General features: G+C 41.2%; 1 protein-coding gene across 1 annotated transcript in view; it reads right to left on the bottom strand.

Annotated features, from left to right (window-relative positions):
• The window catches only part of ADGRB3 (adhesion G protein-coupled receptor B3), a gene marked incomplete at both ends in the record, with an annotated part of 796,225 nt that extends 787,442 nt beyond the window's left edge, over positions 1 to 8,783 (bottom strand). The window contains one exon of the mRNA XM_082633456.1: positions 8,027 to 8,783. Coding sequence (XP_082489582.1) covers positions 8,027 to 8,783 — 757 coding nt within the window. The remainder of the gene's footprint in view (positions 1 to 8,026) is intronic.
• Positions 8,784 to 15,204: the final 6,421 nt, after the last annotated feature.

The following is a 15,204-nucleotide window of genomic DNA, read 5'->3' as shown; positions in this document are numbered from 1 at the left end:
CTCTTTAAAATAGTTTATTAGAGAACAAATTATCCTTATTTATATATGCAAGCATAGATATTAATTTTTAAATAAATTTTTAAATTTTATCAAATTTTAAACATTATTTTTAAATGGAGGAACACCAGTAGAAATGTTATGAAATAAATACTCTAAACCATTCACCCAAGTTGAACTACCCAGGAGGGCAAATATTTCTGTGACATTTCGATCACCTTAACATATTTATTGCTAAAAAGTAATTCACCAAGGTAACTTTCTCTGGTTGATTCCACAACTGTTTTAATGCTTTGGATTATGTCTAAGTGCATGCAAACTGCATTCTGAACATTGTAATCTGGTTCCATCAGTGTTCCAATGTCTTTTCCATGCACCCATTTGCTCAGTTTTCCCAAACAACTCTCAGTCTCCAAAGAAACTTGTTATCTAGAAGAAATAATTTGAGACTATAATAGCCAAGATTAGGTTAGCAGCTAAATTAGTTCACTTAACATGGCAGAAACCAAAGACTAACCATTTGGCCTTCGTATTTTACAACATGTTCCAATCATAAGGAATGTGTCGTAAGGCAGGGGTCCCCAACCCCGGGGCCGAGGACCGGTGCCGGTCAGAGGCCTGTTAGGAAGTGGGCCGCACAGCAGGAGGTGAGTGGCAGGCCAGTGAACGAACCCCATTGCTTGCATTACTGCCTGAACCACACCTGTCCCCAGCCCCGACCATGGAAAGACTGTCTGCCATGAAACCTGTCCCTCATGCCAACAAGATTGGGGACCGCTGTCCTAAGGGGTTGGTTCTGAGGAAAATGCGAAAATGCACATCAGCAAACATGTTGGATTGCTGAAAAGACACCTATTCAGGGAATTCGTTTTGAGAGAAATACCTCCATACTAATGTATTTACTATGCATTTGTTACTTAATTGCACTTTCTTTGCAAACTAGAAATATATTACTTATTATTTATTAAATATAAATACATTATATATATATAATTAATAATATAATAAATATATTATTTTTCTATTTATAATATGTTATAAATATATTTATAATAATAAATAATAATATAATAAATATATTACTTTATTATTATAAAGGTTAATTATTATTAACCTTTAACAGATATGTAGCTGGTCATTCTCTGCATGTGAGCAAAATTCCTGAATGACAGTTGAAAGATAATTGAACATAGAGCATTTAGCATTTAATTGAACATAGAACAGTTAGCATTTTATGGAGTCTTACAGATGGCATTCTGTAATTCTGCTTTAAGAAAATATCAGAAGCTGCAAATGAGTAGTAACAAAATTTTTAAATCTTCTTTTCAATACCTGAATATGCAAGCCTTTGGGGGACTCTTAGGGCTCATTGGCCTATAATAACTGATCATAATTCAGTGAAAAAAAATTCGAAACAAGTTCTACTTTTTTCCAAATGGTTTAATATAGACTTAATGTTTCAAGCTAATTCCTTTTCAAAACAGATCTCAAAACATGAACTTAACTTTGCATAATGCAGCAGAGTAAAACACTTGGAAACTGTTTAATTTACATTTAAATTTTACAGACTTTACAAAGGATCAGCAATGATATCCAAAGGACAGCTTCCTAGCCCTGGGATGACTCACAGCACTAGCTTGGTCTATTTGATGTATTAGTCATGCCACCATCAGCACAAAGGTATTGAGATGGGACCTTTTCTTTATATAATACAAAACAGACATAACTTCAAGATGCTTAATGACCCTTTGTTAAATGCCCTAAATTCCTAAACAAGTTCAAATAAATAAATGGCAACCTACTTCATTATATTATCAATCCTCCATCATTTGTAGCTAAAAGATAATAAAAAAGAGGTTTCAAAAAATGAATTGAGGGCCTAATATAACTTGAGCATTTGACTAAGTGTCTTTCATGTGCAATCTCATTTAATACAACACGCCACTACAGTACAGATTGCTGAGTCAAGCTCAGTAAGCACAGTCCCTTGTCAAAGATGCTATGAGGTGGCTGAGTCACTGTCAGGGCCCAAGTGCATCTTATAACAAAATACACCTTTCATTTCAATGAAGTGACCACAGTTAGAAAAACTGAACACACCTTTCTGATTTGTATTAGTTAATTGAATTAGTAAGGCATTTCCAGAGGGCTGACAGGAACTAAAATATTCCAAGCCATTAATTTCATTCGTTTTTTTGGGGTTTTTTTTTTTTTTTTTTTACTACATAATGACATATCCTGTTCTTCTGTACCCTGAGGAATAAGCATTACTAGCAACCCAAGAAGGGAAGTAGTTGACACAGCAGAACACAGTTCTGAGGTGAACGTACAGGTTTAAACCTGGCTCTCTCTGTTCAGAATCTTTAAACCCAGCTCACGGTATTTTGAAAAAGTAAGAAAGGCTGATTTTTGAACAAACATTGATTTTCGATCCAAGGGCCGGATGACTTTTACAGGTAATATATATCAAAGTGACTCTAAAGAAACCTATATTTTATAAAAGTATTCCGTTTAACAATAAAATCACTACTATTAGGAAATGAAGTATAGGAGTGCATGAAGCTAGATTCTAAGTAAAGTAAAATTCCCATCTCAATATTGAAGAAAACCAATCTACGGCACATTTATCTACAGCCACCACTAAAACCGTAACAGGGAAGAACCAAATCTGATTACATGTTGGATCTGTTTCTTTTACTTTAACCTTTGCTTTCCTTTGCTGCTTTTGTTTTCTAAAAGGACACAGTCTCTACATAATGGCATGCCTTGGGGAACCCTGCCCCTCTGCCTGAATGTTAAACCAAAGTGCCTTTGTTCAGGGAAGCATCCTGACCCTGTCCACCTGTGGATGGCTGCAAGAAAGAAGAAATTAACACATCTCCTCCCAAGGCTGGCCGTTCCAGGGGATATTTGCAAGACTTATGAGCTTTTTACTTTACTTCCTCATCTCCTCCCCCTCTCTGTGCTATAAAAGAAACTGGCATCCAAACCCCAATAAGGTGGTTATTTAGAGACTTTAGTCTGCCATCTTCTTGGTCTGCTGGCTTTCCAAATAAAGTCTATTCCTTGTCTCAACACCTTGTCTCCGATTTATTGCCCTGTCGTGCGGCAAGCAGAGCAAGCCTGGACTCAGTAACAAAACCTGCCTGACACACGTGCATACACAAACATTTTCTTGTTAATATTTTAATTTACTGTCTATGAAAAAAATGTTGCCATGTGATGGAGTTTTCATTAATACTATATATCTGAGTCACTTCCTGAACTATTGGACAAAATTCTACAATGGCAAAAGTAAAAATTAGGGCATCTTACTTGGCCAGGCCTACAATTTTAGTAATATTATACTATTACTATATGTATAGATTACAGCATAAGTAAGGAGTAGGTAACAGAAGCACTGAACTTGACCTGCAAATATTCTTCCTATTTCTTGGAAAGAGTTTGCATACGTTTCTCTTCAAACTGTGGAAGAAAAGATTTGGGAAATGTCATTTCTGGAGAAGTAATGTTAGAGCCAGAAGAAAGAAATGTAGATGGAAATGAAGGTGATTAAAACAGATAGAAATTGGCAAATTTTCTTACCCCTGTTTTTGCAGACAGCTGTGTATAGAAAGTTTTATTTATCATTAATCTAAACTATTAAAATAAACACATAGGGAATTAAGACTATTTCTCAATGACTCCATTCTTCTTGTTCTTTTAAAAATGTTATTAAACAATACCTTGAGATAAGGTATTGTTATATAAATAATACATTAATGGAACTGGAACTGCTATAAATGGTAGCTGTCTCAATTTATTGCTATTTTTCCTATTGAGTTGTTTTGTTTTGTTCATTTAACATTCATTTCAACCAATATTTATTGAAGGTCGGTTTAGACTGTGTTAGACTATTGGAAGACCAAGTCTGTACACTTGAAGAACTTGCAAGACAAGTAGAGGAAGATGGAAAAAGAAATGGAAATATGTGCTAGAACGGAAGTACAATATGTGCAAAGGGCTGTGGGTCCAGCCAAGGGGCAGGGCAAACTGTCACTTACAACATACTCAGTAGATCTTTCTACATTCTGATAGAGTGTGGGATCACGGCATTTACAAAGGAAGTAAGATCAAAGGAGGGTAAAGAAGAAGGGGAAAGGTGGCAGAATCAGTAATGAGGGCAGAAAGAGCAAAGTTAGAAAGAAATGAAAACACTTAAAATGAAACACAAATTGCTCTAGACATGCAAACGCACACACAAACACAGGCTAGATTTTACACAGGCACATGGTGAGACTTCCCTTGGGCGGTTGATTATCAAGGATTAGCAGAGGCAGAATGAAAAGACAAATAAGTGTGTGTGTTCAGATTTCCTGGAATCTATACAGGGATCCCAATCTCCCTTCACATAAGTAGCTCCATTGATGTAATCAGGAAACAAAGGTTCCATTAAGGCTTATTATGTGATTTAGATATGCTGGTGTGGAATTTTTCTCTCCAAACTGTTTAAATTACTTATTTCAAGTGAAGTAGTAAGAAATAAGATCATACATACATCACCTTTTATATTTTAGCTATATAGTCCAGAATCATCTTTGGTAAAAGAGTCTTATAAAACATATTAAAGACCTCATGAATCAATGTCAGTCTTGCCCCACACTCATATCTGAAAACCAGGTAAACAGCAACGTTATTGGAGTTTTCTTTTAAAAATAGTTATATACACTGTACATAGACAGATTTTTTAAAACTGCCTGAAATAAGACAACATTCTTTTTAAAAGGCTTCATTTTGTTGATTTACCTGGTTTTCAAAACTTCACGTAAAAATTGGGAAATGACAACAAAGTTCCTATAATCACATGGCACCCTCAAATATGTCAAATACAATCTTAAATAGGAAGATACTGAAATGCACTAAAATCTCACACTTTAATGAAGCATCATTCAATAATTTACTTTTATAATGTATTCAAGATAAAATTTGTAATTGTTGGTGTTGTCACTTCAAACAACGACAGACGCCTTATTATTTTCTGGCTATGAAATTCTTAAGTACATGAATGTATTATTAACAAATATCTTAGTAGAAATCCTATCAATATCCCATTGCTGGGAGCCCATAGTTTCCTCAAATACTAACTAAATATGATAATTCCAGTGGACACATATTCCAAAATATTCAGTATTTAGTATACCTTTGACATCATCACTATCAGTATCACATAAAAAAAATTCTGAAACTGCATTTACTGAGTGTAAAGACACTTCTGTCAAATTTGTGCTACCTCTATGATATAATAAACATCAAAATATTTCTCCTCAAGGCTTCTGAGTCAGTACTTATTACAGTGAATAAAATGGGAGTCAAAAACCATGGAGAATAATCTTGTATACATTCCCCTGATGATTTACAGGATGGTTTATTTTTCATAGAAAATAGAAATCATAAAGTAATATAAAATGTAAGTGGAATTTTTAAAACCCCATTTTAGAAGTTGGGATTACATGTTAACCAAATAAAGTGAAGACATTTTGGAATAAAATTAGATATGAGTAGCACAACTATATGTAATTATTACATATAGCCCTCAAGCCCTGTGAATATCATTACGTGGTAGTTTACTTGAAATAGTATTAAATAATTCTTTCATAAGATTTTACATATCATTTATATCAACTATTTAAGATTTAATGTACTTTGCATAAATTTGACTAAATTATGCATCTGCAGGTTTTCAAGTCTTTCCTACAATGCAGCTTAGCCTAAAAGGTCTTCTTTGATTGAGGTAAGGAGTGCTATAACCGTATTTTATAAGACTTACTTACAAATGCATCAGCTACAATTATGTCATCAGGAATTACTTATCATTACCTTTCTGACTCAGAACACCTAAACAATTCAAGAGCACAACTTTAGAATAGAGACTAGAGGCTGTGCAATTTTACTGATACAGCATATGTTCTTCCCCTATTACATAAACTTTTCCTTGTCAGTTCTATTAACGTGCTAACAATTTTAATACAATCTTTGAATGGTCTGTGGAGGTATTTCGTTCTCATTTCGCCAGCTAGTTAGCCAAAAAAAATGTACATTCTCCCCCATGATTTAAACATCTAATGTCTAAAATCACTCTTATTCTTCGTCGCATACTAAAACGAATGGCCACCTAGTCCAAATTCTATAAATTCCAGCATTGTCCTAACCCACATCTCATGATCATGACCAGCAAAATCTCTGAAAATCATGCTTAGTGTGCACACAACTTTGTTTTTTGTCACTTGTCACCATTCACAAAAAGGGGTTGTACAACTGGATTCTCCTTCCACTGTCATCAGCAGTCAATTTGATGATAAAATTTTAACTACTGAAGATACAGATTTTCTCAATTTTATTAGGACAGCAATAAAACAAACGAGCAAAAACCAGTTTCTGGTGTTAATTGTCTTTTTAGCCAGCTTGTAACATCACACTTTCCTGGCGTACTGTAGCTTCTTATTCTAGGGAACATTAATTGGTTTGAAATGGCGTTAAATACCATCCCTGCAGTTGCAAGTGCTTCTCTGGGATTTTTACTAGAGAAAAGAACTCCTGCAATTTAAAATCACTTTGCTTTCTTCAGTCACAGCTGTTAGGGAGACACTGACCTGTAGAAATCTTAAAGGTTTTTCACGCCTTTCCCATTGCTATCAGTCTGTATTTATTTTTTAAGGCTTCTTTGCCCCTTGGGCCATGGCTCTTCCGTAACTCCCATCCCCCAAAATGCTTTCAGAAGAAAAATCACCGCTTTTCGCTGGTTAATCCCTTTTCTCTCTCTTTCCCCACCCCCGCCCCTTACAAAACCTTGGCTACCCTTAAAGAAAATTCTCCAACAACGTGTCAATTTTATATTGGCCACAAAGACAACTTCTGTTGGGAGAGGGGAGGAAAGAGGGACTGGAGCTTGGCTGTGCCTTTCCACAGACAGGGATCTTTGTGGCGATCGGAAAACACTTCCTGCATAAAAATTCAACACACTCTCTGGGTGCAGGGCTGGGGAGCAGAAGCGACTATGTACCAGCAGTGCCCTCAAACGAATGGAACGCATCCCCTAATCTTCCAAACCGGAAAGTCATTTTTTTCTCAAAATGTGTCAGCTTTTTTGCCTTATTAAACATAATCCACTGTCTCAGATCCCGGGGCAGCTCCCCCTCGAGCGTCTGGGTGAAAGCTGTAAATCACTCCTGTACTTTCTCTCCTTCCTCTGCATCTCTCCTTCCTGTTGCACTGTTTTTGCATCTAGCTCGGCTCTGACAAGCTCGCGTTCCTCGTGGCTATCAACAGGGTACCGAGAAGCTAAGAGCAAAAACTCCCGCGAATGGGATACCGGGTCTTGCAGGACCCGCCTGTGTTAATTCCGCCCCCTCCCCCTGCCACGTGACTTCACCGCCCGGAGACCCGAGTCTGCACCCCCAGTGGGCTTCCCTGGACGAAATACCCGGCACGCGGGCTCCTTCCCAGGCCTGGGGAGGAGGGGCACCCGCGCCCTCCTGTGTCGCCAAGTCATTTGGTCCACAGAGGCTTGCCACTGAGTTTGTGTCACCTTTCGGTCACGAAGCCCCAAGTTCCAACCTGGAAAGGGGTCACGGATGGGAGGGTGGGCCGGGGGCGAAGGGAGAAGTCTACAGATCCATTCACAGGTGTGTGTGCGTGTGTGTGTGTGTGTGTGTGTCCGTCTCCCAGAGGGGCTGCAGCCTAATAAAGCGCCCCCCCCACCCATCCCTCCTCACCGACCTCCAGCGCAAACTGGCTCCACGTTTTAGCATCTCATTTCTCCTGAGCTTACCCCTCGCACCGGGCGTCAGGTTGCTGAGCGCCATCCCATCCTCCCCGCCCCATCTCTCAAATCTTGAAACGTAAAACTAGCTTTGGGAAGATCACAAGTCAAATCAATCCAAAGGTGACAGAGGAAAGGGGCAAGGGTTGGGCCGGTGTGTGACACAGCACGTTTTAACTCCATCCCCCAGCACCACTCCCCGCCCAGCTCCCCCTCCCGGCCGGCGCTTACCTTCTTTGGGCGGTCGCTTGGCCTCCCTGGTAAGATTGCAGACCTGGGTGGTCTGCAGCTCTTGGGTCAGGCAGCCCTCGGTCTGCTCATTCAGGGGTAACACCACGTTATTTAACAAAACCAGCGACTGGTCGTCGACTCCCCACTCTCCCAAGTGCTGAGGGCAGGTGCATTTTGTATACATTATCCCGCAGGTCTCTGTTCTCCCATTTTCTGATTTCAAGCAGCTCTCCAACCAAGTGCATAATACGTGGCAACCAAACTGGCTTGGACTCACCTTGTTCAATACCAAAAACTCAAAAAAAGATTTCTGGTCTTCTTCCCTTTTTTTCTGTAATCCTGGGAAATCGGTTGGAAAGACCCGACGTATCTGAATAAAATTTTTATCATACTGTAGAAAAACGAAAGCATTCTTGGATTCGCAGAGTTGCATTATAGAATGATTCTTTCTTAAAAGATCCTTGATTTTTTCATGGGAAAAATGATCAAACTGATAAGCCAGGAGGGAAAAGTTAGAGCAGCTAAGGTCCTTTTTGGAAAATTTCAGGTAAATGCTATATTTGGTTGGATCTGGATTTTCCAGCGTCCAAGTGCAGTTCGTAAAGTTTTTGGGAAACATTTCACTTACAGAATACGATCCATAAATGACTCCTTTCACCAAAGTTGAACACCAGAAGTCTTGGGCAGCATTAAATCCAAACATAACCAGGAGATAGGTGGAAAATATATAAATCAGCAGGTTACGAACAGCCTTCATCCTATGTCATTTGGCCTGTAAAGATGGCAATGAAAGAAAAATGCAAGTAGGAATCTACGCGCATGGAAAAAAATAAATTCCTTTCAATATCACAGCCAGCTGTTTTCAAGATTTCAGTAAAAAAAAACCCTTTTTAAAAGAAGGGCAGGTAATTTTTATTTTATAACGCACGAAAATTATCTGTTGCTGTGTGAACAGCGCCCTCACGTGGTTATTCACAGTGGCCAAATTCCCTACATTCAATTTAAGAATAATATTCAATAGATAATTAATAGGAATGCTCTTAATTTATCTACAAAGATTTCCTTCAAGTGCGTGGTGATTCTACTGAAAGAAGAGGAAATTTGTTTTTTAAATGTAACAGCTTAAATGTTAATTTTTGAGATATTTTTAAGCAACCTTTACAAACCTTTTCTCCCCCCTCAGCCCTCTGCCTGCAGTAAACAACATCACACAAAATCTAATCTGATAACCTGAGAACAGCTGTCGGCATATTATTTCTTTTCTTTTAAATGTGAAAAGCAATTATGATCAATGATAGCCTCAATTTTAAAAGCACAAATGATAATTTGTTGCAGCTGAAACATCATCACCCAAACCCTCCTGCTCATCTTCGCAGGGGCCACTGGGTGAACTGGTGGGAAATTCCTGTGCAAAAATACAGGTATTCGTGTGGATTAACAGAATTTGTGAACCATCATCCAAGAAAGGGCAGATACACAGGGAAGACCTGCTTTTGGACATTATCATTGAGAACCAGAATTTAAGGGAGTCATTTCAATGTGACATGCCCTCTTGGGATACATAAAGTAGACCAGTGAAAAATCCCAGAACCACAGTAACTGAGCTCGTTTCAGCTTTTTTTTTTTTTTAATAGGGCTATTTTATCTAGAGTTATCTACTGTAATTTAAGATTTACACATGGTACATAAAAGATATTGCGTTGTCTTTCCTAGCCGATTTCAATTATTGAATTGTTCCCTCTCCAACAACAGCTTCAAAGCTCCTTTTTATCTCTAATTTTTTAACCTGGCCTTGCATAATACAGTAATCCTTGGTTATATTTACCTCTGTAAGTTGTCATCCAAAAGTAACTTGAATATTTTTCAGCTGTAACCTTTAAGAAGTTATTTCTTAGAATAAATGACACTGCTTTATTTATTTATTTTTTGTTTTGTTTTTGCTTAGCCTTTGAGCTAAGTGATGCCAAGTTAATTTTAAAAGTCTTTAGGCTGCAGTCTCTTCCACTGTTCTGTAAACAGAGACAGACTCACAGACATATAGATAATTAAGAGTTTTCATGTTTTTGCCTGGGTCCTCTCTGAACCAAAGGTTATAAACACTCTTCCTTCCCGTTGCATAACACACACCAACGCATGCACACAAAATCCAGTGACTTAAGTCCCTGAAGACAGATCTGCATTCCCCAGATCATAATACAAATTCTGTTTTGATATAAGCAAAAATGACCCCAACTCTAAATCTCCATATAGCAGCAGTTTAAAATAACATCAGAATTGCGGGGACTATCAAAACAGTGTTTTCCTAATTCAAACATACAGTTCAATGAATAATGCATTTTCTTCCTGAGAAAATAAAGCCAACATGTAAAGGTTAAAAAATAGGGAAAGTTATAGGAAATTCTGGAAGGAATTTTCCTTTTTTTTTTTCTTTTTCTATTTTCTCTCTCTCTCTCTCTCTTTTTTTTTTTTTTTTTTTTTTGCTGTAGCACTTTGCAGGCAATGCAGGTCTGCGCAGTGTTCTTCAGGATAGAGTGTAGGCGTTGAGAGCCAATGTGACAATAAGTGTCTAAATTAGGAATTCCATCCATGAAAGGGGGCTTTATTTTATAATCGCCAACTCAAAAAGGGGTCTATTTCTTTTCCTAATGAAATCCGGTACTTTTGCTTCCATCTATTTGACAGTGCAAGTCTGCATTGCTGTGCTCATCAAGGATTAGAAAGAGTGAGGAAATGGCTCTGACTTCACTTTCAAGCCGGCTCAAGAAAGCCCCCTCGGCGTAATGCTCTTTATTTTAATCATTCAGCCTTGCTGTACGGAGTCTCCTTTTATTCTAACTAATCACAAATGAATCACTGAACTGGCGCTGCCACCACCCCCAGCCCTCGCCAGCCCCCGCCTGCAGGGCCACTTCAAACAACTGTATTTCTCGCTTTAAGAAAGAAAGACGAGGGTGCGGGTGTCGAAGGGCCCGGCCCCCGCGGTTTCAAGGATGTGACATTTATTTATTTATTTGCTTGTTTCTTGCTGAGAGGCAAAGCGGCGTTTAGTTTAGCTCTCCTCAAAACTGATTCTCTGGATGACACTTTTCAGTCGAACATAGACGGCGCCATCACTCCACTGAATTTTTTTTTTCCCCAATGGAAGACCCACGGCCTCCCCTTAACTTCCTTTTAACCTGAAATTTCCCCCCATCAAATTACCCCAATCACACACAACTGTCAGGATTTCTAGGTCTCCCTGCCGATTCCTTCCGACCCAGCCCATCTCTGGAAAACCAGACTTCCCCAACTTTTCAACTGCGGCGTTTAAGTAAATGCAGGCAGTCGGGTGTGCTCGCAGCCTCTCCATCCGCCAGCAACAGCCTGGCCTTTGCAGGTCTCCCCTCCGCAAACACCCGGCGGAAAGCTGCTCGGTGGCGCCCCCGGCAGAGGGAAGGTGACCCCCGGACCCCCGTCCTTACCTTCCACTCCGAAAGCTCAGGGAGGCTCTTGCTCTAAGACACCAGCACAGGCACGCGTCCCAGCAACAGTGACGGAGAGACTCCCCTTCGGTCCCAAGCACCGTTGCCCATTTTCCCCGGCTGAGCTTCAAAAATCAGGATTGATTTTGTTCTAACGCACTCATAAGAGAAGCAAAAGATGGGGGGCGGGGGGGAAGAATCAAAGAGTGGAGGGGTGGGAGAAGAAAAGCCCCCAGGACCCCGGAGCCTAAGCCGTAGCCAAGTGAATCCAACCTCCAACCCAGGCGGGGGCGGGGGGAGCCCCCCGAAGACAGACACTAAGGAATCAAAAAAAAAAAAAAAAAAAAAAAAAAAAAAAAGCAAGTGGCTTAAGAGCGAGGATTTGTTTTTCCAAATCTACCCCCCAGTAAACCGGTCAGCCAAGAAGCCGAGAAAGCGCTGAGACGAGAAGCGGCGGCGGCTGCTAAGGCAGATTTGTTGGGGGCGGTGGGTTTATTACGGGAGTGTTCGTGGTCGCCTCGGAAGGCTGGAGCTCATGCTTTCTCCTCTTTCCGCTCTCCTCCCGCCTCCTCCTCCCCCCTCCCCCCCACCGCAGGTACTGATGGACTGACGGCGACTAAGGAGAGGGGAAAAAAATCCGCGTCTGGTGATGTCGGAAAGCTGTTTGAACGCCGGGCGAGGAGGGAGGCGCGGGAGGGAGCGAGATAGTAAAGCTCTGTCTCGGGTGTGCGCGCGGCGCGCGGTGCGCGGCGTTCGCTCTCCCCGGGCGCGCGAGGGAGGGGGCGCGCGGCCCCGAGGCGCGCGCCGGGCCCCGCGTGCTCGTGGGCGCTCGCGTGCAGCGCGGTGCGCCCGGCTGCCGCCCGGGGTCCGCGAGCGCAGCGTGGCCGCGGCTCCTCGCTGAGATCCGCCTTGGGCCCTGGCGGGGCGCGGAGGGAGCGGCGCCGGAGGGCGGCGGGAGGGGCTCCAACCCGGGCCGCGGTGCGCCTGCACGTCACGGCTGCTCCGAGCCCAGCACGTCCCGGGAGCGGTGCTTTCTGCGCCTGGGAGGTCTGTGCCTTCTCAGTTCCCAGCGCCGCTGCCGGCGGCGACCGGCCGTCTGAGAAACTCCCGGGGAGGCGAGGCCAGGGGGGTTGCGGAGGACGGGAAGGCGACTCCCGGGGCTGGGGAGTAAATGCCGCACTTGATCGTCTTTCTCTTTCTTTCAGCGCCGACCTGTCGCAGCTCTGATTTCCGCACCGGGATTCGGAGGGATGGATTGCCCACCGCGGAGGGGGCAGGTCTCAGCCTCCGAACTGCTCGCATTCCCCGGGTGGAATAATCCTAGTTTTTCTCAGCGAGACTGCAATTAACATCTTACTTGCTCTGGCTGATAGCGGCGACCGAGGTTGGGCGTCTGCGTTGTTTTCTGCATGGCAATGGGATCGTGGTTATGGGGCCTAAACTTTTGCTTTCCTAATGTTTCCGATTCTTTTTCGAGTTTCCCTAGTAACAGTTTGGGGACGCGGATGGGAAGGAAGGAGGAAAAGGAGGAGGAGAAATGACCAGATTCTCGATTTAGCAGGGAAAGGGGGATAAATTTCCACCACTCCCCACCTCGATTTTCTTGCCTTCTGGACAGTTGGCTGTCAGGTATTTGATGAACTAGATTACAGTACGTGCTGCAAAAGGTCATTCTCCTACCGATTCTGCCTCTACTTGTAAACGCAGTTGTGGTTTGCAAAACAGGTGCTAAAATAGTGCGTTGAAGTGGTGGGAAGAGACCACACTGGGTAATTCATATAAAGTGTGGAGTCTTCCTATGGGCGAATTGCTTGAGCGACAGGTGAAGTTGAATAAAACAAATTCCCACCATTTTCTCTCCGTACTTTTTCTGCATTTTTTTCTTCCTCTTGTTCCTCACCCCTAGGGCGATTGGATAGCCAAGAACATCATTTTAAAAGAGGATTGTAGTGCAAACAAACAAGGGAGGTGCACTACAGTGATCTTCTATTCACAGGAGTTGTTTGAAATATTAAAATTTGCCCTTTACTGCTCAATACATATTAATAGGGTGACCGTCTTTAAGTCTTTTTCTTCTGGGACAGGTGTTCAGAATAACACCCTGTAAGGGAAACAGTTAAGCATTCCCCATCCAGCAGGCTTTAACCATGTTCCAGGAAAATTCACTGCTGAGAGAGCCGCCTGGGTGGCGTTTTGGTTTTGTGTCATTTTTGGTTCATTACAGTATTTTTTATTCATTTAAGAGAATGCAAAAGGAAAATAAGCTTTATGTCCAGGGCATAATCCAAAACATTGTGTCTGCAGCAAACACTTTAAAAACAAACAAACAAACAACATTCAGCAACAGAAAGAAGAAACACATTTCATTTATTTCAACTTCCACAGAGATTGTGATTATGATATTTGCAAGACATTTTGGTCAATTCTGTTATTTTTGCCAGAAACAAAAATAAAGAGACTAATGACATGCAAAAAAAAATGGAGAAAAGGAGAATGATTTGCATGATTTGTACATAAAAGGAACCAGTGTGAGGTTTAGAAATACTTCTACTTTGCATCTAGGGGTTTCTCACATTATCTTTGAACTCTGATTTCGATGTCTCTTTAAAAATCTTGTGTGTCTCGTGACAGGGACATAAGAATAACAGCCAAAAGGGACAATTTAAAAAAAACCTTAATCCTGCAGGGAAGGGAGCACTCGCTCTCAGGGTCATTTATATTCAAGTGGAATGAAGGATTGGGTTAGGGAGAAAGCCACCCTTAATAAAGCACTTCACCCTTCACACTGTTTCCTATAACCTTCATAAATTGCAGGCTACGGAGCCGGCCTGATGATGATCCGGCTGAGGTATATTTATAGCAGATGATTTGTGGATGATAAATATGCAGGGCAAGACGCGGGCTCCAGTACCCCCAGGCTGGTCTGACTTGCTCAGGGAGTCAGAATCAAGAATCACAAAAAGACCCTTACATGGAGAATCTGGTCTCGGGCCCCTGGCAACAGCATGCTCCTGAGGCACACGGAGGGAGAACCACCCTGCTTCGTGTCTGCCCAGTGTTCCACGTGAAAGCACTGCTGACACATTTACCCTCCCCCCCAAAAGGAACACAACAGTTGACATGCTGTAGGCTCTCTGTGTCCTTTCCTCCCTTTTGAGATTGGTCTATTTCATGCTTTTATGCGTTTTAAATTCACCATTTCAAATTATTATCATCAGCTTTCCTTGGCCTCTTTCACAAGTTCATGTACGTGTCTGTACATAAACATGTGCACACACAAGTTTTACATATACACGTGATACATGTGTGCACATATGCACACAGTATACGTAAGTGTACATACACACATAAATATATAATATGTACATATGTGTTTCAGTTGTTACACGTGTATTTGTTTGGGAGGATGGTTTCCCTGCATTGTTGTATATTTCTCTTTGGTAATTTACTCTAACCCCTACACTGCCAGATTAATTGTGTAAACTAATTTTCATTTAAGTGCCCTTTCCCAACTTTCAAAAGGACTACTGGGAAACCAGTGTTCACATCAAAATATAGTATTGTATTTTAAATTGGCCCAGGTTTGTAAAGTTAAAATCTTTCAAATTTCCTTCTCCTATTTTTGATGGCTTTACTAAGATTACTACAGAAAAAAAAAATGAGATTTCTGCGTAATTTATCGCGTGCCTTTTCTTCTATTGCCTTTTTTTTTCTTGC

The sequence above is a fragment of the Mesoplodon mirus genome (genome assembly GCF_964341445.2).
Source record: "Mesoplodon mirus genome assembly, chromosome: 10".
Taxonomy (NCBI): domain Eukaryota; kingdom Metazoa; phylum Chordata; class Mammalia; order Artiodactyla; family Ziphiidae; genus Mesoplodon; species Mesoplodon mirus.
This window is presented reverse-complemented; position numbering and strand designations above follow the sequence as displayed.